The sequence below is a fragment of the Hemitrygon akajei genome, chromosome 2 (genome assembly GCF_048418815.1).
Source record: "Hemitrygon akajei chromosome 2, sHemAka1.3, whole genome shotgun sequence".
NCBI classification, from domain to species: domain Eukaryota; kingdom Metazoa; phylum Chordata; class Chondrichthyes; order Myliobatiformes; family Dasyatidae; genus Hemitrygon; species Hemitrygon akajei.
This window is the reverse complement of record NC_133125.1, coordinates 25,399,750-25,427,671: the sequence shown is the minus strand read 5'-3', so window position 1 is coordinate 25,427,671 and position 27,922 is coordinate 25,399,750. Positions and strand designations below refer to the sequence as shown.

Genomic DNA, 27,922 nt, shown 5'->3' with positions numbered 1-27,922 from the left:
TAGATGCATCTTGAAGGGCAGGCATGACTGCTGCTCAGTATATCTTTGAGTTTTGTGCCAGGATTGAGATCTTAAGCTTCAAACACTCTTTTTCTCAAACCATCAAAGTAGTGGCAGGTCAAAGGCAAGGGCGAATTTCATTATTTGGTATAAAATGATGCCAGAGATATGGGAAAAGATCTCTACTTTTCAGAATTTCACCATGAACACATATTGACAGAATTGGCAGTGTTGTGCAGCCTAGCCAAGCCTGTAAAGGACTTCTGTCTTGAGGATGTTAAGTGCAAAGCCCAAACTCTTTTAGGCTTCAGTTAATGAGATGACAATGGGTTGGAACTCAGTCATCACTCAAGCATGGTCTCAAAGTACAGTTGGCCCTCCTTATCCGTAAGGGACTGGTTCCGGGACCCCTTGCGGATACCAAAATTTGCCGATGCTCAAGTCCCTTATTCAACCTGTCTTAATGCGGTGGAACTTAGGACCCAGCGGAACCCCAGACCTTATTTAACCTGTCTCAGTGGACATTTGGACCCAGCGCCAGAGCTCTGAATGCGCAGTGTTTCTGTTCACAAAAATAATCACGATCACGATTGAAAATACAGCAGAAACAATAAAGCCACCTGAAAGGGGTGAAACACCATCAGTCATTGGAAAAGTGTTAGGCTACGTCGGTCAACGATCAGAACAATTTTAAAGGATAAAGTGAGAAAGGCCCTGCCCCAATGAAAACTACAATTATTACTAAGCAACGCAGTGATTTAATTATTGGGTTTAGGGGTTTTGAGTTTTTGATCCTCCACATCAACCTGGCACGGATGGAGAGCACACTCGAAAGCGGTCTGTCACTGGCTCGCACTTGGGAACGGTTTCCAAGCCCGGCACTGAAACATACGTTCTTAAGTGTTTTATATGTATAGAAAGGTAAAACATATACTATATACTAAGACAAACGTTTGACTAACTGATGCTAAATAATATCAGATGTACCTGTTCCGACTTACTTAGTAAGAGAAATTCCGATTTTCTTCGATCCCGATCCACGATAGCCCAAGCACATCCTCCTGTATACTTTAAATCATCTCTAGATTACTTATAATACATAATACAATGTAAATGCTATGTAAAATAGTTGTTATACTGCATTGTTTATGGAATAATGACAAGAAGAAAAGTCTGTACATGCTCGAACAACAAGTGCTGAAAGAGCACTTCCGGGTTTTCACGATTCGCGGTTGGTTGAATTCGCGGATAAGGAGGGACGACTGTACAGCTAAACTAGTGAAATTTAGATGACCTTGGTTCTGGAGTACAGTCATTGTAAACTGAACAGATTTTCAATTGTTCAAAACTGAGCTCCATTACCTATAGGAAGCAGGAGACAAAAGAAATTGCAGATACTGTAATCTGGAGTAAAAAAAATTGCTGGAGGAACTCAGTTAGTCAGGCTGCATCTGTGGAGGCAGAGAGATACAGTGTCTCAATTTGAAGCATCAACCATCCCACTACCCCCAAAGGTGCTGAGGAGGAGTTCAGCAGGTCAGGCATCATCTATGGAGAGCCTTCATCAGGATTGGAAAGGAAGAGGGGAAGATGCCAGAATAAAAATGTGGGGAAGGGGAAGGAGGACAAGCGAGAAGGTGATACCTGAACCCATTTGGAAGAGGGAGGGGGAATGAAGTAAGAAGCTGGGAGGTGATAAGTGAAAAAGGTAAAGGGCTACAGAAGAAGCAATCTGATAAGAAAGTGAGCATGGGAGAAGAGGAAGAAGGAAAGTAAGGGGATGGGATAGGCAGGTGAGGAGAAGAGTTAAAAGGCCAGATTGGGGAAATGAAGAAGAGGGGAGGGGAAGGTGTAAGAGGATTACCAGAAGGTGGAGAAATCGATGTTCATGCCATCAGGTTAGAGGCTACATAGAGAAATGAGGTGTTGCTCCTCCAACCTGAAAGTGGCCTTATCATGGCAGAAGAGGAAGCCATGGAACAACATATTGGAATGGGAATAGGAATTAAAAGGTTGGGTACTGGGAAAACCTGCCTGATGCAGGTTGGAGCGGAAGTGCTCGATCTATGTCAGGTCTCACTAATGTAGAGGAGGCCACATTACATGACTGACCTACTGACCTTTGTGTGTGTTGCTTTGGATTTCCAGCATTTGTGACATTCTTGTGTTTATGATGTGCTCCTCCAGCAGTTTGATGCATAGGAAGTTTGCTGGAGATGAGCTGTAGCATTATGAAGAAAGAACATAATCACATAAGAAATAGAAGCAGGAGTAGGCCATCTGGCCGGTCGAACCTGCCCCACCATTCAATAAAATCATTGCTGATCTGTCCATAAACTCAGCTCCATCTACCTGCCTTTTCCCCATAACCCTTAATTCCCTTACTATGTCAAAACCTATCTAACTGTTTCTTAAATATATTTAGTGAAGAAGCCTCAACTGCTTCCCTGTGCAGAGAATTCCACAGATTCACCACTCTCTGGGAAAAACAGTTTCTCCTCATCTCTGTCCTAAATTTTCTGCCCTGAATCTTGAGGCAATATCCCCTAGTTCTGGTCTCACCTACCAATGGAAACAACTTTCCTACTTCTATCTTATCTATCATTTTCAAAATTTTATATGTTTCTGGAAGATCCCCTCTCATTCTTCTGAACTCCAGAGAGTATGGTCCCAGGCAACTTCATCCCTGGAATCAACCTGGTGAACCTCCTCTGCACTACCTCCAAAGCCAGTATATCCTTCCTCAAGCACGGAGACCAGAACTGCACACAGTACTCCAGGTGTGGCCTCACTATTACCCTATATAGGTGCAGCATGACCTCCCTGCTCTTGAATTGAATCCCTCTAGCAATGAAGAGAATGGGGCACTGGCAAAGTCTTGTTTCACACCAATCTTCATTGTGATTGCTTATGTTGTATACACACTGGGTAGGATCATGGTCTCCCAGACATTTTGCCATGACCATAAAGCAAACAGGTTCCTATGAAACCAACTGAGCTTTGCCACCTAATTCCAAAAGCATCAAAAGCTTCTGAAGCACAGTGCACCAATAGCAGCCCAGGCAAGTATCTCTATGTAAGCCAATATCATACAAAACACGGAGTGCCAAATTATGCTTTTATGTACTTCTAATGCCACCTACTGTAAGCTAAAGGTAAATCAAGAATTTGCCTCACCGTGTATTACAAATGCTTAAACACAGTTAATGAATTTAGACAAGGAATTCACCAAAGCACTTTATTAATATATACTGACGCCCCTGCTTTTATAAAGTTAACCCAGTTTAAAATGCAGGATAGATTCCCAGAATACAGGCAGTCCCCGGGTTACGTATGAGTTCCGTTCCTGAGTCCGTCTTTACGTCAGATTTGTACGTGAGTCGGAACAAGCACATCGGGTATTATTTAGCGTCAGTTAGTCAAATGTTTGTCTTAGTATATAGTGTATATTTTACCTTTCTATGCATATAAAACACTTAAGAAACGTATGTATTCCAATAATTAAACCACTGTGTTGCTTAGTAATAATTGTAGCTTTCATCGGGGCAGGGCCTTTCACATGCTCCATTATTCTCACTTTATCCGTCATCCTTTAAAATTGTTCTGATCGTTGACCAACTGTAGTCTAACGCTTTTTCAACCACCGATGGCGTTTCACCTCTTTCCAAACGCTTTATTTTCAATTGCGATCGCTTCCTGTCAATGGAACAGAAACACTGCGGGCAGCGGGTCCCGAGCTGCACCAGCTCCTGAGGTCCACTGGGTCCTAAGGACCACCGTACTGAATTCCCCGGGTCCTAAACTCTACTGCACTGAGACAGGTTAAATGGGACAAGTGGGGGCTGTGCTGGGTTTGGGTATTTGATCCTCCACAATATTCCGCGTGGGAATTTAAACTGGAGGTGGTAGTGTATTTTTTTTTAACGAGGTTGAGCTGTGAGCTCGACATCAACCTGGCACGGATGGTACAGGAGTCACTGGATCAACATCAACCCGGCACGGGAGCGGTCTGTCACTAAATCAAACTCGGGAACCTGTGTTCTCGAGCCCGGCGCTGATCTCATTGCGCCACCAGCCAACCGGAATGGGGGGTGGGGGTGCGGGATCAGGGTGAATCTTACTAAGAAAAATTTAAGCCAAATACAAAGTTAAACACTCAACACAGTGTCAACGGCAACAACTTAAAATGGCGGATTGCGGTGTGATCCAACTTAAAATGGCGGACGGCATCATGATCTGATTTAAAATGGCGGACGGCGTTCTCCTTCCTCGGTTCTTAAGTACAAGTTGTCTGTAAGTCGGAAGTTCGTAACTCGGGAACTACCTGTATACATTTCTGATCAAATATCCAGCAAGAGAAGGAAGCACTGCTGTGTTTAGCTTTGAGTCATAAAATGAAGCAAATGGAGCATTTTCAGAGACAAGAAAGCATTTGTGATCGCTATTCATTAACAGTAATGAAAAAGGACATGTAAAAATTTAATACGGAATTATTCAAACAGATGAGCAAGGGTTTTTGCCTAAAAAGTCAAAAGTAAACCTCTTTTCCATAGATGCTGCCTGACCTGATGAGTCCCTCCAGCATTTAGTGTGCATTACTTTAATTTCCAACATATGCGTATTTCCTCTTATGTGAGCAATAATTGGAATCAAAGATTAGTAATGTGATCAAAGAGAGTACTTAAAAATTGATAGGGTATAGACAGATACATTCCCACAAGAGAGTATGCAAACTGGATAACTAGAGATATGTGCTAGATATTGTGGTAGCATTCAACACCTTGGATAACATGGATGAGTTGGGCCAAAGGGCCTGCTTCCATGTTGTATTACTCTATGACTCCAAACAGAGAAATTAAACATGATCATTGTAGGGTTCAGAGGATGGATCCAAAGAACCTGCCTCGATCGTTGCTAGGTCATTCTTACCCAATAGTATCCTAACTGAAATATGATCTGGTATGCAATTTGAATACACAGGAATAGAAGAAGTTGTAGAGAGCGATGGACTCTGCCTGATACATCACGGGCGCATCCCTTCCCACTACTGCTAGTATCTAAAGGAGGTACTACATCCAGAAGGTAACGTCCATCAAAGATCAGAGTTTCAGAAGCCTGTCAAGGATCACTTCTTTCCTTCAATGATTTGGTTCTTGAACTAACTGGCAAAACCATAATACAAAAGTTTAGTAACACTATAACCACTTCGATCACCTGGCATTAAAACAGACCAATTTTCTTCATTCTAATTGAGTTTCTTTCCTGTAAATATTATGCATAATGTGTATTAATTACCGTAGATTCCGGACTACAGAGCGCACCTGATTAAAAGCCGCTGGCTCTAATTTTAGAAATAAAATCAATTTTTTAATTGTAAAGGCCGCACCGGATTTTAGGCCGCACCGCTACTTTTAAATATACATACGTATCGGTAACACAAATTACGTTGCATATACTTTTTTACTGAACAGCACGAACAACATTCCAATATCTCCTAGCGACTGGTAAAAATATATATACTGCAGCCTACCAGGAAAAGTTATTGATCGCCTTTAACTTAAAAGCAGCGTTTTCGCTCGGGTCTGATGCGCTCGCGTAACGCGATCGGGTCTAATCGGGTCTGATGTGCTCGGGTCTGACGCGCTCGCGTAACGCGATCGGGTCTAATCGGGTCTGATGCGCTCGGGTCTGACGCGCTCGCGTAACGCGATCGGGTCTAATCGGGTCTGATGCGCTCGGGTCTGACGCGCTCGGGTCTTGCTTTTCTTCGAGTGTTTTCCATGTTGATGAGGGTGAGTACAAATGACTGATTTACAATAATTTAATTGTGAAAGTGCGCTTGATTTATCGTACAATTTCATTGGACCTCTGTGAACTACTCATCAATTTTATTGGTCTACTGTTACGAGGCAAAATGTTTACAAGGCGGCATGAAAAAAAACCATGTATTAGCCGCTCTGGATTAAAGGCCGCAGAGTTCAAAGCTGTTCAAAATGTGGGAAAAAAGTAGCGGCTTATAATCCGGAATCTACGGTATGCTTTTTTGTGAATGCTGCTTATATGATGCACTGTGCTAGTAATGCCAATACAAGCAAGTTTTTCATTACACCTGTTCATACCTGTACATGTGACCATAAACTTGACTTTGACCTCATTCTTAGTACAGGTTTCCCCGCCATCTGAAGGTACAGCGTTCCTGTGAAACGGTTCGTAAGCCGCAATATCGTAAAGTGAAGAAGCAATTACCATTTATTTATATGGGAAAAATTTGTGAGCGTTCCCAGACCCAAAAAATAACCTACCAAATCATGCCAAATAACACATAAAACCTAAAATAGCAGTAACATATAGTAAAAGCAGGAATGATCTGATAAATACACAACCTATATAAAGTAGAAATACTTCTCTGCAATCGTTGCAGCACTGTCCACCGTAGCGAAAATCTCACACAAGCGCTCTCGCAGAAGCACTCTCTCCAGTAACCTTTAAGCTATGATGCTACCAAATCATACCAAATAACACATAAAAATACACAGCCTATATAAAGTAGAAATAATGTATGTACAGTGTAGTATCACTTACCGGAATCGGGAAGACAGCGAGCACACTTATAATGGTGTGTTAGGCTGAGTTGTCGGAGGTTGGGGTGGTGGGACACTGGGGTGTCATCTCATTGTTGTCTGTTTTCATCAGGGCAGGCAGGTCACCTTCTTCTATGTCTGCCTGCCTCGATGTCGAAGGTCGAGGTTCGTCGTCTGCTGTGGCTGATGTGGAAGGCTTGAAAAACTTGACTGCTTAGCCACGCGCATTTTTCTATCATAGTTCTTTGTAAAAACTCAAACCATCCTGCAATTATGCCCTAAACCTACACACCCTTTCAAAATTAAAGTCATACTTTTCTGCAATCATTATAGCGTTGTCAATCGCAGCGAAAATCTCACGCAGTTGCTTCAGTTCAGTTCCTGGACGGCTTCACTTTCAGTCCGTTCACTACTGCATTCGGTTTCAATTGTTATCCTTTCCTCTTCCAATTGCATCAGCTCTTCACCTATCAGTTCTTCACCTATCAGTTCTTGGTCATGGGATGCCAAAACCTCTTCAACAACATCTTCGTCAGCTTCCACAAGCCAAACTCACTTTATCCTTACTTCGTTCACCACGATCAAAACGCTTAATTATGTCTAGTTTTACGCTAAGTGTAACACCCTCACAAGCTCTTTTAGGCTTTACTGATACCTTAGAACTCATCTTGCTAATGGATGCACAAAATAAATTGACATAAAGCACAGATGCTCACAGGCACGTGCTTAAGCAATGCCGGCTAGAATGCAGTTCCGAGGGAGGAGCTTGGCTGCTCGGCGCGCACTGCCTTTTCTTTTGTAACAGTGAAAACACCTTGTTAGTGAAAACAGGTAACTAATGTAGATCTTTCATAACAGCGAGGTGTCGTAAAGCGAGCATTCGAAAAACAGGGGACACCTCTACTCAATACATTATACTTAATAAACTAGAGAATGTACAGCGGCATGCAAAAGTTTGGGCACCCCGGTCAAAATTTCTGTTACTGTAAATAGCTAAGTGAGTAAAAGATGACCCTGATATCCAAACAGCATAAAGTTAAAGATGACACATTTCTTTAATATTTTAAGCAAGATTACTTTTTTATTTCCATCTTTTACAGTTTCAAAATAACAAAAAATGAAAAGGGCCTGAAGCAAAAGCTTGGGCACCCTGCATGGTCAGTACTTAGTAACCCCCCCTTTGGCAAGTATCACAGCTTGTAAACGCTTTCTGTAGCCAGCTAAGAGTCTTTCAATTCTTGTTTGGGGGATTTTTGCCCATTCTTCCTTGCAAAAGGCTTCCAGTTCTGTGAGATTTTTGGGCCGTCTTGCATGCACTGTTCTTTTGAGGTCTATCCACAGATTTTCGATGATGCGTAGGTCGGGGGACTGTGAGGGCCATGGCAAAACCTTCAGCTTGCGCCTCTTGAGGTAGTCCATTGTGGATTTTGAGATACATTTAGTATCATTATCCAATTGTAGAAGCCATCCTCTTTTCACCTTCAGCTTTTTTTACAGACAGTGTCATGTTTGCTTCCAGAATTTGCTGGTACTTAATTGAATTGGCTGCCATTGGCTGCAACACAAACCTTGATTTGCCTTTCTAGCAATCCTACAAGCAGTTCTCTCAGAAAGTTTTCTTGGTCTTCCAGACTGCAACTTGACCTCCACCGTTCCTGTTAACTGCTATTTCTTAATTACATTACGAACTGAGGAAACGGCTACCTGAAAATCCTTTGCTATCTTCTTACAGCTTTCTCCTGCTTTGTGGGGATCATTTATTTTAATTTTCAGAGTGCTCGGCAGCTGCTTAGAGGAGTCCATGGCTGCTGATAGTTGGGACAAGGTTTGAGAAGTCAGGGTGTTTATAAAGCTTTGAAATTTGCATCACCTGGCCATTCCTAACGATGACTGTGAACAAGCCATAGCCCTAACAAGCTAATTAAGGTCTGAGACCTTCGTAAAAGTTATCTGAGAGCTCAAATCTCTTGGGGTGCCCAAACTTTTGCACAGTGCCCCTTTCCTTTTTTTTCTACTCTAAAATTGTACAAAACAAAAATAATACACCAATCTTGCTTAAAATGTTGAAAAGACTGTTTCATCTTTAACTTTATGACTTTTGGAGATTAGTTCATCTTCTACTCACTTAACTTTTCACAGTAACAAAAATGGAAACTTGTCTGTTTAACGTGAACTCTTAGCTGGCCTGCAGCTGCCTAATAGCCAAGCAAGCAATTACACAGTGTACCTTTGAAAAGCTGTCCAAAGCCACAAATCCTAGTGCTTTCACATTCCGAGTGTGAAACTCACTGACAATGACGGCACTGACAGCCCATGCAAACTGGCCATGAACAATAGGCAGTCAACAGCAAAGCACATTGGCAGGTACAGACTCGCATATGGACCACAAAAGCTAAAGACAATGGATTTCCTTCCCCAAAGAACATTATTGAATTACAATACACTAGTTTCATTGTTACAATGATTGGCTTTTGGTTTATAATTCCAGATTTATTTAATTAATTTAATTCCCTAGCTGCCTCAGTAGGATTCAGATTCTTGACTCTGGATCAATGGTTCACAGTTGAGTCCAGTAAATTTGGGAGAATGCTACAAAACTCTTACTATCACTGAGATTAAGGCTTTAATTTTAGATAGGTTTTCAGAAAATTTCAGGTCCTATTCAATGCTGCTGGACCCCATTATGAGTTTACTGACAATTTAGAGCCTTTGATTTACCCTGACCTATTTTATGCAAGGCCAGCAAAAATTGTTCATTTCTAGCTCCAACGTTGAATTTGCAATTATTATCGGCTTAAATAATTAACAAACTTGCCGAAGGCTGAAATGTCACATTGAGTTTCCAATCCTACTATCATTCATTGTGTAGTAACAATCCCAGAATTACTTTGCAAGAATATTACCAAACTAAGCATAACACTTACAAAACAAGAAGGGGCAGGTGAAACGTAACTTAATCAGAGAGGTAAATTTAAAGAACGCCCAAACAGAAGAATGAGAAATTGAGAGAAAAAGAGGTTTGGCAAGGAGATTCCAGTGCAGAGGGTTATGGCAACAATTAAACTTATGGAAGTACAAGAAAATTAATAGAAGAGTAGAAGGATCACAGAGGCGATGGTTTGAAAGAATGTGAAGTTAGTTAGAGACAAGAACATGGAGGATCCAAAAATAAGGAACAAGCAAAACTTAATAGGCCATGACCTCTTCACACAATATTCTAAATTTACAGACATCCAATCTGGATAAAGGCAAGGAAATTTTCAAGGGATTTGAGAAAGAATACTTTCACCCAGAGGATGGTTAAAGTCTGAAACTATTGCTTAAGGGGATGGTGGAGTCAAACAGAATCATTCAATAAGTTCAGGTGAGTGTTTGAAGTGCCAAAGAAGGTCAGTAGTTGAGTACTGGAAATGAGATGAGTATAGCAACCAGTTTGGATATTGTGGACCAAAGGACCTGCTTCCATGCTGTGAGATCCCATAACTTGTTTCTGAATGTTCTACTAAAAGTACTTCTTACTGCATTTCACTCTCTCCAGAAATTCATCAATTATACCAGTGTACAGTTTCAGTCATCAATCATAATTAAATAAACTGACATACTCAAGTGTATTGAAATAAAAGATCTCTCTCAGTAAGATTTGAAAAGGTAAGCAATGTCATAGAAACATAATTGAACAATATTCTGCCAATTCAAGCACAAGGGAAAGAAATAAAGACATACGAAAGAATATCCTTCATGGCCTAAATCAATTAAGATTGCAATAATTTGAAAATTTAATATGAATGCATAGTAAATTGAATTCTTAACAGAAAGTACAGTGTATCAAATTGTGGTATAGGGCAGCTTGTCCCTTTATAATTGTTTTTTATTTACCTCAGAGTCTTCACTGTTGACTCCAAGTTCAAGTATAGCATGAGGTGACTTCATTTTGGCTTGAGTTGACTGGCCCATTTCAAGGTTAAGACACCATCCAATTTTTTCAAGCTGCAAACATTAATAAATTTAAGAAAGTAACAAGAAACAGATGTGACATAATCTGAATGCATTATCAGTATTTTCTTTTCTCTTATAGTGATTAACCCAATTTGCTTGCACCCATAGTTTAACTCTGCTTAGTATAGTACTTATTGCTGAACTTATTACTTTTAACATTATGGGAAATATACTAACTATAAATGACAATTTACTTTGAACAGTGGTTTATGGCATCTAAATATTTGGGACAATTAACAAGGTAAAGTTAGCCATGTTCTAACAAACACAATGAGTTTGTTCAATTTAAGTTTATGGGAAAAGAACAGTTGCGTATGGTGTAACAAAATCTCAGTTTGTTCTCACTCACTGAAACCAAAGATGAGTTCCAAATAAAATTTCCCATACTTACACACTAGAAACAGGTCCCACAATAAAAAATGACATACGATAATCATTCGGACTCATTTGGATCTCTGTTCCAAAAGACTAATTTAAACCTGCAGTGTGTACATATTTTAACAGGACAATGTCTAAAGGCCTAAAAAAAATGCTAAAACTATAATTACAGTGAAAAAAAATCAAATTCATTTCAAAGCAAAGTATCACTGCTGTTGCAAATGTGAAATAAAAGTGAATAATGCTGAAAGTATTATTTTCCTTTTCCTTTTGTTGAATCATCACACTTGAATTTCAAAGCACTAAGAGAAAATTACAAGCCTTTTTTAGATAGAAAAGTATTTAAAGCAAAGAAGCATTTTTAATAAATCAAGTATGCTTCTGTTTTAGTGCATTTATTCTGCCCTTGCTCAAGTGTGTCCCCTGTTTCTTAAGCTATGCAGATCAGTAAACACTAGTGCTGGCATAGTTGTTGTTGGAAGGTGGTTTTATTGTCCACCAATGCATTACAGTATGCAAGGAGCCGAGTAAAAAGTAAGTACTTCTAGGCATTCTCATGAAAGATGGATTCAAATATTGATTAAAATTACTTCAGCTTGTAACAAAGTGCTTCTGGCTAATGAATGAATAAATATACAAGCAAATATAATGGCCGACTTAATATCGATTGCGGCTGCTTTCTTTCTCACGAGATGCTAAGAGTCACATAATTGTCCTCAATGGCTCATAGGGACACATGGCATCATGTGAAAAATAGAAAGTAATTCTTCATGGGTCATGGTGTGGTGAACTACATATAGCTGTCTGGACACGCACCCCCCCCCCCCCCCCCCCCGCTGACTGCTCCTGTGGCTCCTCCCACAGACCCCTGTATAAAGGCGATTGGAGGCACGGCTCCTCCCTCAGTCTCCAGGATGTCGTGTGGGGATCTCTTGCTGCTGACTGCTCTCTTCCAGCGAATAAAAGCCTATATCTCGCCTCACGTCTCCGAGAGTTATTGATGGTGCATCACATGGTCTATTCTTTCTAGCCACCCATTACAAGTACATTTGTGAAATGTCTTTTTTTCTATACAGCACAGTAACAGCCTCTACCAGTCCAACAAGCTCGTGCTACCTAATTACACCTATGTGATCAATTAACCTACTAACCCATACATTTTTGGAGTGTGGAAGGAAACTGGAGCACCCAGAGGAAAACCATGCTGTCACAGGGAGGAACATACAAACTCATTATAGACAGCAGCGGGAATTGAACCTGGGTCACTGGTTCTGTAAAACATTGTGCTGTTATAATACCACACCACCCACTTCAGTTATGACAAAATTTCAAACAACTGTAAAGTAACAAGCTGTATATGAAGAATTTTGTAGAATATTGTTTTGTTTGAAAGTACAATCCTCATCTCCATTAATTTATATCATGTTAATTTGTTATTACCTTTTTAGGAGCAAATGTATTTTGCCTCAACTTTTCAATGAAGTCTTGGCCCATATTTGTCCAGGCCTGGGCAAAAGCCTCTGCTTTCTCCTTATTCAGGTGGATATTCTCTAACTGTTGCTGAAGCGCAGCAGGCTTCACATTATAATAGGCAGCCTGGTGAGAAATTAACAAGAGCAAAGTGAAACAAACAAACATTGCAGAATATTTCAAACAAATAGATAATGTATGCTTTTATGCACATTACGCTTCTATTTGATCCCAGCACAACAATTAGCTCAAAATCTCTTGTAGCAAATGCAGGCACAATAAAGAAATAAGAACCTCTACCTAAATCATTGTTTTGAAAACTGACCATCAGCATGACCTCTCATCCTGCCACATTTCTTTGCAGGAATAGCAGATATACCATTTATCTCTTCTGCTTTAGTGCAGCATAAATTAAGTCGGCATAGTGCTGTTGAGATATCCTCTTTCGTTTCCATTATCATAAATAAGCTAGTACTTACAGATAATTTAAAATTGAAGGAAAACAATGATAAACACATTAACAATTTTCTTTGAACATCAGTTAATTTTACTTACAATCTCAACTGTGATTCCACAAAGAGCCAGTAGATAGATAGCATTACGGTCCCTACATCAGTAACTAGATTTCAGGTAGCCTTCACTAGATATGAAGTTTTTTGGCAAAAGAGGTTACGATTGAAGCCTTGTATATGAGAGACTTTCTTTCTCTTCCTCATTTTATTTGACTATCGTCTTACTGCCCTGGTACCATACCAGTTCATTTCAGCAGCTCCCAGAATCAGAAACAATAAAATCAATGCGTTTCCAACCAGTTTATCTGATGGCTTTGCAAAGTTTCTCAGCAGAAGTTCCATTCAGATATATATATTTTTTGAAACTAATTTGGCAGGGGAATGGGAACCAGAGTGATAGCACTAAGGATGACATAGTTGGTTTACAAACAGAGGCAATGTGTAATGAGACTCCGAGCAAGAAGATGCTGATGACAGGGCAAAATTGTAGTCAACAGGATGAGTTGCAATGTAAAAGACGGACACACATCGAAAAGGGTGAATACAGGACTGAAGGTGGAATATTAGAATTTCACAGCACTGTATACGGAATAAGGTAGATGAATTTGTAGCATAATTACAGATTAGCACGTATGATGTTGTAGGTATCAGTAAATCATGGCTGAAAGAAGCTTAATGTCCAAGGACACAAATTGTACCAAAAGGGCAAGCAGGAAGACAGAGGGGGTGGTGTTGTTCTGTGAGTAAAAAATTAAATCAAATCCTTAGAAAGAGGTGACATAGGGTCGTAAGGTGCTGAATCATTGTGGATAGACTTCAGGAACTGCAAGGATAAAAAGACCCTGCTGGATGTTATATAGAGACCCCCAAATAGTAGTATAGTAGTGAGGATGTGGGCTACAAATTACAACAGGAGATAGAAAATGCATAGCAAAACTGCAATGTTACAACAGTCACAGGAGATTTCAATATGCAGGTAGATTGGGAAAATCAGGTTGGTGTTGGATCCCAACAGGCGGAATTTCTAGAATGTCTACAAGATGGCTTTTCAGAGCAGCTTGTAGTTAAGCTCACTAGGGGATCAGCTATTCTGGATTGGGTGTTGTGCAATGAACCAGAATTGATCAGAGAGCTTCAGATAAAAGGGGGCAAGTGATCATAATATCATCAAATTCACCCAGAAATTTGAGAAGAAGCTAAAGCCAGTTGTGTCAGAATTACAGTGGAGTAAGGGGAATTACAGATGCATGAGAGAGGAGTTAGCCAGAATTGATCGGAAAAGAACACTGGCAGGGATAGCAGCAGGGCAGCAATGGCCGGAATTTCTGGAAGAAATTTGGAAGGCTCAAGATACGAGGGGTGATTGATAAGTTCGTGGCCTAAGGTAGGAAGAGTCAATTTTAGAAAACCTAGCACATTTATTTTTCATAATAGTCCCCTCCTACATTTACACACTTATAAATGTGTGTACAGCGGTCATGGAACACACAGATCCCTTCTTTGTAGAAGTGGATGTATATTGGAGGGATGATTGATAAGTTCATGGCCGAAGGTAGAAGGAGATGAGTTATACAGTTCTCGTTGCATGCACGTGCAGTTCAACCCTTTGAGTGATTATGCAGAAAGTTTGAAGTTAATAACTCATCTCCTTCTACCATAGGCCATGAACTTATGAATCACCCCTGCTGTGGACCACTTCTGGATGTCCAAGACGCTGACTTCTACAAAGAAGGGATCCGTATTCTCCACGACTGCTGGACTAAGTGTGCAAATGTCACTCCGCTCTTCAAGAAGGGAAAGAGGCAGAAGAAAGGAAATTATAGGCCAGTTAGTCTGACCTCCGTACTTGGGAAGATGTTGGAATTCACTGTTAAGGATGTGATTTTGGAGTACTTGGAGGCACATGATAAAATAGGCTGGAGTCAGCATGGTTTCCTCAAGGGAAAATCTTGCATGACAAATGTGCTGGAATTCTTTTTAGAATTAACAAGCAGGGTAGACAAATGAGAATCTGCGGACATTGTGTATTTGGATTTTAGAAGGCCTTTGACAAACTGCCACACATGAAACTGCTTACCAAGTTACAAGCCCATAGTATTACCGGAAAGATTCTAACATGGATCAAGCAGTGGCTGATTGGTGGGAGGCAAAGAGTGGGAATAAAGAGCCTTTTCTGTTTGGTTGCCCATGAGTAGCGGTGCTTCACTAGTGCTGTCAATGATTTGGATGACAGAATTGATGGCTTTGATGCAAAGTCTGCAGACGATACGAAGATAAGTGGAGGGGCAGGTAGTTTTGACAAAGAAGAGAGGCTACAAAAGGACTTAGACAGATTAGGAGAAAGGGCAAAGAAGTGGCAGATGGAATACAGTGTCAAGAAGTGTATATTCATGCACTTTGGTAGAAGATATGAAAGGGTTGACGATTTTCTAAATGGAGAGAAAATACAAAAAAACTGAGGTGCAAAAGGACTTTGGAGTCCTCGTGCAGGATTCCCAAAAGGTAAACTTGCAGGGTGTGTCTGTGGTGAGGAAGGCAAATGCGATGTTAGCATTACTTTTAAGAGGATCAGAATATAAAAACAAGGATGTAATATTGAGGCTTTATAAAGCACTGGTGAGGCCTCACTTGGAGTACTGTGAGCAGCGTTGGGCCCTTTATCTTAGAAAGGATATTCTGAAATTGGAGAGGGTTCAGAGAGGAGGCTCACAGAAATGATTCCAGGACTGAATGGCTTGTCATACCAAGAGCATTTGATGGCTCTGGGCCTGTATTCACGAGAATTCAGAAGAATTATGGGTGACCTAATTGAAGCCTATCAAATGGTGAAAGGCCTTAACAGGGTGGATGTGGAGAGGATTTCCAATGGTGGGAGAGTCCAAGAACCAGAGGAAACTATCTCAGAACAGAGGGATGCCCTTTTAGATGAGGAGAAATTTTTTTAGCCAGAGAGTGATGAATCTGTGGAATTCACTGCCATAGGCAGCTATGGAGGCCAAGCGTTTAAGTATATTTAAGGCAGAGGTTGTTAGATTCTTGATTGGTCAGGGCATGAAAGAATACAGGGAGAAGGCAGGAGATTGGGGCTGAGAGAAAAACTGGATCAGCCACGATAAGATGGCAGAGCAGACTTGATGAACCAAATGGTCTTATATATATTATTCCATCTATAAAAATCAAATTTCATACTCATTTATATTCACTTTATCAACTTTGCTTCTAACATCTTGAAAAACCTTGTGTTCCATTTTCCTCTTCAAAAATGTCATTTAGTTTACATGACTTCTCATTCTTCCTACCAAAATATATTTCACATATTTTTTTAACAAATCTGCTATTTGTTATTATCCTCCTCACTGTTTACTCCATAGGGTTGGGCTGGAGATGGGGAAGGAGTAAGAAGAGTCTAGAACTCCCTGGACAACACAGCAGTACAGAGAACCATACTGTATTAAAAAGTACTAGGATATATACCAGCTTCTTTTTCAGTCCTCTACCTTCTCCACTAATCACTCTATGTTTCTCACTTCATCCTCGCTCCCCCTTCCACCTGTTTTCCACTTTATCTGGCTTCACCTATCACTTTCCAGCTTGTACTCCTTCCCCTCTCCCTACCTTCTTATTATGGCTTCCTTCCCCCCCTCCCTTCTTTTCCAGTCTTGAATGAAGAGTCTTGGCTTGAAATATAGCTCTTTATTCCTCTCCATAAATGCTGCTGATCTGCTGAGTTCCTCCAGCATTTTGTGTGTGTTACAGGACGTATGGTTGACGAACAGTTACCTCCAAGTGCTGGTAGGTGGGATGCAACCAGGAAGTTCTTTTTCCAGTTGGCACAAACACAATGAGTCAAATGACCTGGTTCTGCATCACAAATTTTCTGTGCTTCTAAGAGGATGCTACAGTGACTGAAGTCACGTGTTCTTTCAGAAATGTGCCTGCAAATTTGCTTATGTCCTTCCCACAACTTACTTGTCTTTAATGCTGGGTATTTGTTCCTCAATTTTTCCTCCATTCTATGCAGATTCTGTGCCACATCTTCACGTGCATCATTTCATTCCAGCACGGTGGCAACATCTTTGATCAACATAATCCATTTTCCACTTTTCCCTCCTTATCTATCCTGAGTACTATTACTTATTATTCAATTTGATAATTTATGTCCCGAGCACACCAGTTTCATTTTTCACATTCCATACTTTTGTATGCACACTCTAGACAGCTTCCCACACTTCCAGTGTGACTGTGGATTCTGAGTTTGATTCTGTTCCATGAATGCTTCTATAATCTATAGGCACCTTCTTTCTCCTCTATAGTGTCTCAACCCTTTGTATTTCTCTTTTTGCCCAATTAACTTAAACTTTCTTCACCATTGTTAACCTCGCCTCACAGTTACTGAGCTCAGGCCTGCTGACACAGAACCCAGCCACTGAGCAACAACTGAAAGGATCTAAATCTCGCTCCCCTGCAACACTTCACCGGCCACAGACTAATCTGCTGTCACTTCATGTTCACTAACATTTGGAAGACAATTGCTGGTTCTTTACAATTAGACTCTAACCTTATAAAGAAATCATTAATTACCATGTGCAAAACAATCTTCTAATTTCTTTTTAGATTACTATCTAAAATGATTGTCTTTGGCCGCAAAATAAAGCACATTCTAAATTCTGGCCCATCAGAATTATCTAATCATTTACTAAGGAGTCTTAAATGAGGGGATATAGTTACAAGATGAGGAACTAATCATTCAAAAGCAAGGTGCGTGGTGTTTTGCTATAGGTGGTGTTCAACTTATAAAGGGAAAATTGCTTAATGTGACAGCTTTATTTAGTCATGTAAAAAGTATGATAATAACTAGATTGGATCCAAATATCAAGTAAGGTAACTCCCCCTTATTTCACCTGTTCCAAGATAAAAGATACAGTTTCTAGCACCAAGCGAAGTTCATGCTTTTCCAGACAAAGTGCTGCTTGAAGCTTTTCCTTTTCTTCTTCATTAAATGAATGTTCATCCTAAAAACAGCATTGTATTAGTACTATAGATGTGATGATTTAATGAACAATGTTCAGATAATTTAAGGTTTTAACACAGCAATAAATGATAGACAGTTCATGAGTGACAGTCCTCACCATTACAAAGCTGTCCTTAAAAATTATTCTTCCCTATCCAAACCAAAATGAGATTTTAAAGATTAATTTAAACCTAAAAATAGATGGAAGGGCATATTACAATGATAATATTCCAGCTCTGCATGGAAAACCTAGAAAATGTATTTTAATGAGGGAAAGAATGAGGATGCAAGCAAGATCACACCAATACAACATCAGTGGAGGCAGACCAAAGGAGATTCACCTGGCTTATTACTGGGATGTGAAAATCATCTTGTCAAGAGGCTTAGAAAGGACGAGTCTGTTTTCTTTGGAGTTTAGCAGAATGAGGGTTAATATTATTGACAAGTAAAATATTAAAGAGACAAAACAGGATAGATTTTCAGATTTTTTGTTACTTATGGGAGAATCTCAAATGAGAGACAGTTTCAAGATAAAGGACTGGTAATTTAAAACCAGCGCGCATAGAAATTTCCTATTACATACAGTAGTGAATCTCTGAAGTTCTCTAACTGGAGGGTTGGGCAGACTAGATCATTAGAAGTATTTAATGCAGAGGTAGATATATTTTTGAAACATTAGGGACTTAAGGGAAGTGGGAAATTGACATAGAATGGCACGTCACATAGAATGGAGAGCCATGAACATATTGAAAAGAACGGTAAGCCTGAGGAGCCAGGCATTTTATTCCTGCTCCCATCTACTTATGTGTTCTTGTATAGATGAAAGGTCATTGGCCTGAAATATTAAAACTAGTTTCTTTCCAGCATGTTGTTTATATTAGCTCATTATTTATAGATAAATATACATAAACCGGTTTGCATTTTTGCTGATGTGTACAAATTTCTTTCAATTAACTTTAAATTCATTAGGAATGTCAGTTATATTTTTATAGCCATGAATCCACATTAGCAATGAAGATAAAGGATTAATCGGTCCCAAATACACAGTCATAATCAGAAAGTAGCACAGAAACAGGCCGTTCAGCCCAGTGAGGTCCACACTGACTATCAACCACCTATTTATACTAATTCTATATTAATCACTTTTTTAAAACGCTCCCTACATTGTCATCAACTCTCCCCAGATTCCACCACTCAGCCACACGTCAGGGACAAGTTACAGTGGCCCATTAACCCAAGGACCTACCTGTCTATATGGTAGACCATAGAATAGTACAGCATAGTACAGGCCCCTTGGCCCACAATGTTATGCTGACCTTTTAAACCATAGGTGTCAAACACAAGGCCCGCGGGCCATATCTGGCCCGGCGTACAATTATATCCGGCCCGCGAGATCATTTTAGATAGATCTATTATTTTAATTATTAATGGCCCAGCGATATGAAGCGCTGATAACACACAAACTACAGATCCCATAATGTAGTGTAACAGCTGCCGCTAGGCTACCCGGGAGCATTCCCGCGTCAAGCGTCTGTTGCTGTATACAACGCTATTCTGAAGTCAAAGCTAACCCCTAACAATGGCAAAGATAAAAGTTGATTCTGAAAAAAAGAGTCTTTCAAAACCGATGAGTATATGTTTACTGACATTGCCGGTAAACCCGTGTGTCTTATTTGTGGAGCTAATGTGGCTGACATAACACCACATCTCAGCGTCTTAAACCTTCAGCTCCAGGGACGTGACCGCATGATCACTGACATGTATGATGCAGTGAAGGCATTTCAAGTGAAGCTGCTCTTATGGGAGACACAAATGCACCAGTGCAACTTGCCTCATTTTCCCTGTTGCCAAGTAATGTTGAACCAGGTTGGCGCAATGATGTTCCCAAATGCGCACTTTGCTGATAAACTGAGCGCACTTCGCACTGAGTTCGCACGGTGCTTTGGTGACTTTGAAGCACAAAAAATTAATTTCGAGCTGCTTCGCAACCCATTTGCTGTCGACGCGGAAACTGCACCTGTACAGATTCAGATGGAGCTGATAGAGCTGCAGTGTAATGGGACACTAAAGGCAAAGTACGACACTGCAGGGCCCGTACAGTTTATTCGCTCCATTCCTGAAGCAATGCCTCAGCTCCGTCGACATGCAGCTCGAACCTTGTGCATGTTTGGTAGCACATATCTGTGTGAGAAGCTTTTCTCAGTGATGAAGATTAACAAAACATCACACAGGAGTCGTCTCACTGATGAACACCTGCAGTCCATCCTGAGAATCTCCACAACACAGAACCTTACACCAAACCTAAACGAACTTATTGCCAAAAGATGCCAAGCATCCAGCTCTGACAAAACGGCATAAGAGCAAAGAAAACTGAGTGTTTTGATTTGTTGTTGTTTTAACTTTTGCTGAAAAGCACAAATTTTATTTATATTTTCAAGGTTTTTTTGCAGCATGCTCATATTTCTAACTTGTATAATACTGACAGGAGATATTTTTATGGAGAGCAAAATATTTAAGTTATTTTAAAGTTTTAGTTTATTTTTTCTGGAATAATATTCCTGTCTGTTTTTATTCATATTTATGTTCAAAAAATGTTTAGTTTTAGTGTGTTCAATAAATGTTTATCCTGTTCGGCCCGCGACCTAAAGTGTGCTTTGAGTTTTGGCCCCATGTGCAATTGAGTTCGACACCTCTGTTTTAAACCCACTCCAAGATCAATTTAATGCTTCCCTCCCAAATAGTTCTCAAAAATACGCAGGGAAAATAAAATCACAAGAAGAAAGTGCACCTAATGCAGACAACACCCAAAGCCAATCTTAAACCCCAGTCTTTACACCACAAGGTCATGGCCCTATTAGCTGAGCCAGCATGCCGCTCTAAAAAAATCAGTTACTAATAACATCCATTGTTTGAAGATTAACATAGAAAGTTTGTATTTAACCAGGCAACACATAACAGCGACCCATTCATAAGGTGATTCAATATTTTTCAAACCATCACACTCTATATATCATGACTGCAATACAACTTAGTGACTCACATACATAACCTGTCGTCATATAGAAGATAAACATAACTGCTGCGGTTTCTATTATATACCTTCAAGTGAAGTTTCTGAAGAATGCGAGACAGTAGACGTGGAAATTTGCCAGTATCAAGTCCATTTATCAACACCACAGCTTCCTTTATGCTGTTAAAAGAGAAAATAAGTCAGGTGAGAAGTTTACTTCAGTTTTAAAAAATTTGATACAGTAGATTTGAATACAAAATCTAGGACCATATTTTAGTTCCATGTTAAAGGAATTCTGCATTACCATAGATACATTTCAAGCTTTCCACTTTTTGACAAACCATGAAAATTAAGTCAAAACCTTCTGCTTGGAATGCTGCAAAAATTCTTAAGCACTGGCAAGGTGCAAGCAATTCTCCCTGGTTTTCCTTTAACCAATGTTTGGTATTTATTTGCTGCAAATGGACTATCCTATGTTCATTTTCTACTTGAAATTGAATTGTCTACATGCCATCTGTAAATAAATTTTAAAAGACAAAATTCCAATTAAAATCGGCTATAAAGCATCTATTATATTCTAAGCAATATGAAGGGGAGTCATGAAATATAAGTTATTATTTTTTTTTAGAAACAGACCAGTGGGTTCCAAACTTACTTGAATTAGCATCCCCTTGGCTCCCAGACCACATTCCAGTGGCCCCTCTTCCTTTCCGGCCATTACATAAAAGCTATCAACAATTTTGATTTACGATGCACAGTGAAAGAAAATAGGAACTGCTAATTCAAAGCAGTGACAAATACTGTGGATTCTGGTTTATTGGTTTGCATGTGTTTGTGTTCAAAAAGTAGATTTTTGTCACTGATAGTTGGCGAGAAATAAACAGTAAGACAATTTAGAATTGTTTTGCACACTGCAGTTTCAAGCATTCAAGTTTGGAGATGCCAGAAATGGTCGGGAGTGAAAATGAAACCATTTCACCACTTCAACAAGATAGGAACTATAAAAAAATTGAAGGTATTGACAATCATCTTGAATGTTGCAATGAAAATTAAAATTTGGAGGAAGCAATCATCAAAAGCATTGTAGAAAGCAGTTGATTATCAGCATTAGGTTTGCATTAATTTTGTTCACTTACAGTGTTGGTTGTCCGTCGTAACTAATGATGACAGTGAAACCTATATGGGAAAGTGCTAAACCCATTGCACTGGGAAAATTCCACTCTCTCGATCTCGGAAGTCCAGGACCAGTGATACGAGATAATTTCACAAACTGGAGTCTTCCTTACAGTGTATAACCATGTCTTCTGTGCCTTATCATGCCTTTACACTCCACGAAGCATTGCAGCGCCACTTGCTTGGCCACTATATCTCACCGTTGACTCAACCACCCAGTTCACTGCAGCTGACTTCATAAGCTTGGACAGACATGTCCCTATTTCACCGGGGTATGAGGTCCGCTGGCTACCCTCACCTAGTCTGTCCCTCCCATCGAAGCAGTATACCAGAGTGTGACCATGCATGCAAAGCCACTTGGAGCCACAGGTGACAGTTGAGTGTCCAGTGGGGACCAAAGGTGAGCGAGCTGTCCCAAGATGGACACGGCAAGCCCTTCACCAGAGGTGCTACTTCTCCTTGGATACCCCATACATGGCAGCATACACCAGATAATTGCTTCATTGCTAACTATTAGGAACTAATACCGTTTTATAGGACTGTAATAGGATAGGTAGTATTCTAATTAGTTCTGTATTTCTTATAAATACATACAGTAACTTGTTACTCAGTTAAATGTTAGTTTGACTTTATTTTTTTTATACCTTTTAACTATTTTCATGTAACTTTGGCTAATTGGGACAGCTACTTAATTGTGCCAAATATGCCTGAATTAACCTGAATCCACTGTAATTGAAAAAAAATTTAAATCTATTTAAAGCTACAAATAAAATTATTCCTTTATTTAATTACAGTAAAAACGATTTTCATCAACAATTTTAGAGCATGAAATAGTCCAACTACTCACAACTTCATTGCTTTTTCACCTTGCAATGAGATGGATGGATACCGTGATATCAGCTTCTCAACATCAAACTAAATGTCACTCAGAAGGAGTCTCTGATCCCATGTTCAGTAATTTGCGGTCTGCTTCATTGCTTTGAAAGAAGTTGGGTGACTGTACTGAAACCACAGTCCACTAAAAGATGCAGGATTCATTCAGAGATTTCTTCCTGCAACCAAAAAATCCTGAAATGGTTTTTGAACCCCGGCTTCAACTCAGTCATTTTATAGCATGATCAGTTCTTCCTACATCCTTCAAGTTAGTTCCTCATGAGATGAGATCGAGAATGGATTTATTATCCAATCTGGAATTTGGATCGAATGAAGATGCTGAAATCTCCGACATGACTTTATGCATCTCATCCAGGTGGGCACAGTATACTTGAGTTTAATCTGGTATTCTGTTTTTCTCTTCCAACTCAGAGAGTCTTGGAAATTGGAAAAAAGTTGCAATGGCCAATGTTGCACTTAAATAGGGTTAACTTGGATAGAAACGTAGAGATGACTGATTTGACTTTTATAAGATTCACATTACTTCCTTGCAATTGAAGATCGATTTCATTAAACTTTTCAAATAATTCTGACAAATAAGCAATGCCATGCCTAATGTTCTTGAGTTGATCACTGAATGAAGTATTCGAGTCTTCAAATAGTGCATAAAAGCATCTCAGGCAGTTTCCTTTTGAGAGCCATCTGACTTCTGTGTGGAGCAGACAGACAGACAGACATATTTATTAATCCCGAGGGAAATTGGGTCAGCAAATGTTCAAACTGTTCATTATTCTCAACACAAATTAGTCGTGATTAAGTGTATGGGACTTGATTTTATGTACCGCTGTGATTTCAGTATTTAATCATTTGTGCCATCGATCACTGAGGTTTTTTATGACAAGATGCTGTCTGTGAGTGGTAAATACGCTAGGTACAGCTTGTTTAAGAAAGTATAAACCCCATGGGGCACCCTGTCATTAATGGTGCCCCATATGTTGCACAAGCAAGAAAGCTGATGAGCGGAATGCCCTTCTTTTTGAAAGATCGCTCATTGACCTGAAATATTGACTCCCCCTTCATATCTATTTCTACTGCCTTTGCAAAAAGCAACTCTTGAACCATGTTTTTTTCTCTTATGATGCAAACATAACGAAGAAGCAAGGATTTGTTGCCTGGCAAAGTTGACTTATCTTCGCCAGGCAGAGCAAATTCTCTTGTCCTAAGCAAGTTGCACAATGTGTCTTCCACATTCTTAAGACATTTCATCTATTCATCTTTGAACAGAGTTGACGCTGAGCAGAATCACTTCAATTATTTGGCTGGCGACGTATGCAAGACCATACTCAGAACCTCTCTTACTGCTAGCAAAATCAGTTCTTCTCCAATTGTATGGGGCTTTCCAGATTTAGCAATGAACATTGAAGCACACAATCACCATTTTGTTGTCAAGTGCTGGCAAACATGTTTTGAAGTGTTTTCCATTTCTGAAAGTTTTCACAAAGTGACTGAAAATAGTTTGTAAGTTAAGTGCTTGTTTGCTTTATCAGAGTGCATTCTCTTCAAATGTTCAAGGAGCCTGAACAGTTTCATTGCTTCATTTGAAAAAGCTTTTTCATACAGCATTGGCTGCCGCTGGTTTCTTGACACTGGTCTAAATCCATATTTCAGATGCTCCACACAATACTGTCTACAATTCTTCTTCATTTGGTCTGCTTCTGCTATTTTCTTTATGGATTAACAACCATGGATGATCGTCTATTGTTTTAAGTCCAATCCCATGGTACAATCAATAAAGGGGAAAGTTATGACATCATCATTGCTCAGGTAAAACCTAATTCTCTCCCTGAAGGTACATAAGATGGGGTAGTGATATCTCAGTTGGGCCATTGGCTAGAGAAATGCAGTTAAAACTATTCAAAAGGGCGGATTCTGAACTTTACCCTATTGAACGGCAACCCTAATTCACAGGAATTGTGTCACTGTGTGATTAGAGTATGGGCATTGTACCAGCTAACACTGTTCCACAGTAGTGAATGACAATAATGCGCAGGCCGGGACTGAAAGTAACACAACTTCTTCAGTTCAGATTTCTAATGATATGCCAAACACAGAAGTGTCAAATTGTTTTTCAACAACTATAGCGCTAGTCAAGCAAAGTCTGTGGTGATTATGTGATCATTGTAATCAATTATGAGGCACTGTGGATCAAATGCTTATGATATGTAATTCATTTCTTAAATTAAGCCTGTAATCCATCAGCTGACCGCCCCCCCCCCCCCCGCTACTGAGGGCACACCCCTCACACCACTCCCTTTATCTTTATCATCCCTCAGAAACTCCTGCCACCCCCAGGAGAGTGACATTGCCCACTTTGGGAACCAATGATATAGACAATAACGAATATAATCCTTTTAAAACCACAAGCTCCAAGAAAACTCAGTCTAATTTGAGGCCCATTAATGAAAAATGTGTTTTGAGTTTTTTTGATATTTATGTTAAAAAATGTATTCTGAAAAAGCTTTTGTTACATCCCACTACAAATTCACGAGATGGAATTTAGATTTTTTGGTTAAATATATGCAAGATTAGAGATTCATTAATTGGATAACATACCATAATTTCCCACATTAGAAAGTTATTATCAAGATCTGTTTCTAACACAGAACAAAATACATCTTTTTATCCTGTTAAATTTAATTTGGTGAATTATAATCAGTTACATTGTGACATGTATTTACCCATTTTCATTTAGACACACTGGTGACCAACATTCCTACAAATTCTCATCATCTCACACCTATTCCCTGACAATTAAAACCATAAGACATAGGAGCAGAATTGAGCCATTCAGCCCATCACATTGCTATTAGTCATAGAAAACAACTCAGTCTCATTATTCATGGTCTGAAATCGACGCATCTTCCTCAGTAGCCTTCTGCAGTCATAAAGAACATAAGGAATTAGGCTCTGCTATTCCATTAAGATCACAAGTTATTTTTTAACCTCAGCATACTTCTTTGCACTAACTCCAGAGTCCTCAATTTCCTTTACACAAATGGAGTATCATCTATCTTCCTATAGACTTTGCCCTTCACTGGTTAGCTCAATGCAATGCCTGGCACTACCATCAGCAGTTCAAATCTAGTCAGTATTTCCAGCAACATCCTCCTTTTCTACCCCTATACCTTTATACGCACCCCCAAGAAGACCACAACTTTGTTGGGTTTGGAGGCTTGCATGCCTCAATGACCAGGAGAGTGATGTTGGCTGGAGTCAGGGCTTTATGCTTTGGCTCTTAGTAGGGTCACCCATGCCAAACAGGTCAAAGAGTTGAGGCCAGACTAAGAGTGGTCCACTGGTCCTCCAGGTTCGGGGGTTCACTCAGGGCGAACAATTCTGACTAGTAAAACTAAATTGTTGCAGAAACAGCAATGAAGAATCCTCCTGCATCAGTGTGCAACGGTATTCCTGAGTCTCCATCTGGGACTTGCATGGCTGACAGTAATGAAAATCGAGACGAAGCCACTGACACAATGAAGGAAGCCCTGAACACTGCCAGAGACTGAGGACCTCCATTGTTGCCCTTAACGCCAGTAGCGTAATGGGCAGTAAGTACCTTTACATGCAGACATTTTCATCTCCCTTCTTCTCCTCAACACGTTGGTTCTGATCTGGTTATTGGTGGTTTGGTTTATTATTATTGTCACTTCTACCAAGAGACAGCGAGAATTTTTTTTTGAATGCTAACCACACAGATCATGCTGTACATAATAACACTGCAGTAGTGAAAAGGAAACAGAATGCAGAATATATTTCTGCAGTCACAGAGAAAGTGCAGCACAGGTAAATAAAGTACAAGGGCCATAACAAGATAGATTAGGAGATCAAGAGTTCATTTTTAGCACAAGAGGTCCTTTCAGAAGCCCGGTAACAGTGCAATAGAAGCTGTCCTTGGGTTTGGTGGTCTCAAGCTTTCATATCTTCTGCCTGACAAAAGAGGAAATAAGACTTGGGTGTGATGTATTCTTGATTATGTTAGTTCCTTTCCAGACGCAGCAGGAAATGTAGATGGAGTTGATAAAGGGAAGATTGGTTTGCATGGTGGACTGGGGTGCATTCTCAATCCCTCGCAATTCCTTGCAGCTTTGGACAGAACAAGCTTTGATACATCTAGATAGCAACACACAAAGAATGCTGGAGGAACTGAGCAGGCCAGGCAGCATCTATGGAAAAGAGTATAGTTGACATTTCCAGCCGAGACCCTTCATCAGGACTGGAAAAAAAGATAAGACCTGTGATTGGGAGACCGCTTCGCCGAGCACCTACACTCCATCAGCCACAAGAAGCAGGATCTTCCAGTGGCCAACCATTTTATTTCCACTTCCCATTCCCATATGTCAGTCCGTGGCCTCCTCTCCTGTCGCCATGAGGCCACACTCAGGTTAGAAGAACAACACCTTATATATCGCCTGGATAGCCTCCATCCTGATGGCATGAACATTGATTTGTCGAACTTCCAGTAATGGCACCTCCCCTCCCCCCCCCATCATTCCTCTTTCCCTTCTCACTTCATCTGCCCATCACCTCTCTCTGGAGCTCCTCCTTTTCTTTCTTCCATGGCCTCCTATCAGATTCCCCCTTCACCAGCCCTTCCACCAATCAACTTCCCAGCTCTTTACTTCAACCCTCCCCCCCAATTTCAACTATCACCTTGTGGTTCGTCTTCCCCTCCCTCCACTTTCTTACTCTGACCGCTCATCTTTTTTTCCAGTCGCGATGAAAGGTCTCAGCCTGAAATGTCCTGTACTCTTTTCCATAGATGCTGCCTGGCCTGCTAAGTTCCTCCAGCAATTTGTGTGTGCGTGTTGCACAGATTTCCAGCATCTGTCAATTTTCTCTTGTTTGTGATTGGCATAAC

The 27,922-nt window shown here is 40.1% G+C and overlaps 1 protein-coding gene across 4 annotated transcripts in view; it reads right to left on the bottom strand.

The window, feature by feature from the left end:
• commd10 (COMM domain containing 10) overlaps positions 1 to 27,922 on the bottom strand; it is a 76,659-nt gene that overhangs the window by 47,636 nt on the left and 1,101 nt on the right. The window contains exons 1-5 of one of the 4 annotated variants that reach the window (XM_073068929.1): positions 22,979 to 23,001; positions 21,048 to 21,138; positions 17,839 to 17,949; positions 12,396 to 12,551; positions 10,458 to 10,568 (exon numbers count right to left, since the gene is read on the bottom strand). In XM_073068929.1, coding sequence (XP_072925030.1) covers positions 10,458 to 10,568; positions 12,396 to 12,551; positions 17,839 to 17,949; positions 21,048 to 21,138; positions 22,979 to 22,986 — 477 coding nt within the window. In that variant the 5' untranslated portion in view covers positions 22,987 to 23,001. Of the gene's footprint in view, positions 1 to 10,457; positions 10,569 to 12,395; positions 12,552 to 17,838; positions 17,950 to 21,047; positions 21,139 to 21,262; positions 21,357 to 22,094; positions 22,582 to 22,978; positions 23,002 to 27,922 lie in introns of those variants that run through there. The other 3 variants (XM_073068900.1, XM_073068919.1, XM_073068910.1) reach the window with 3 other exon arrangements.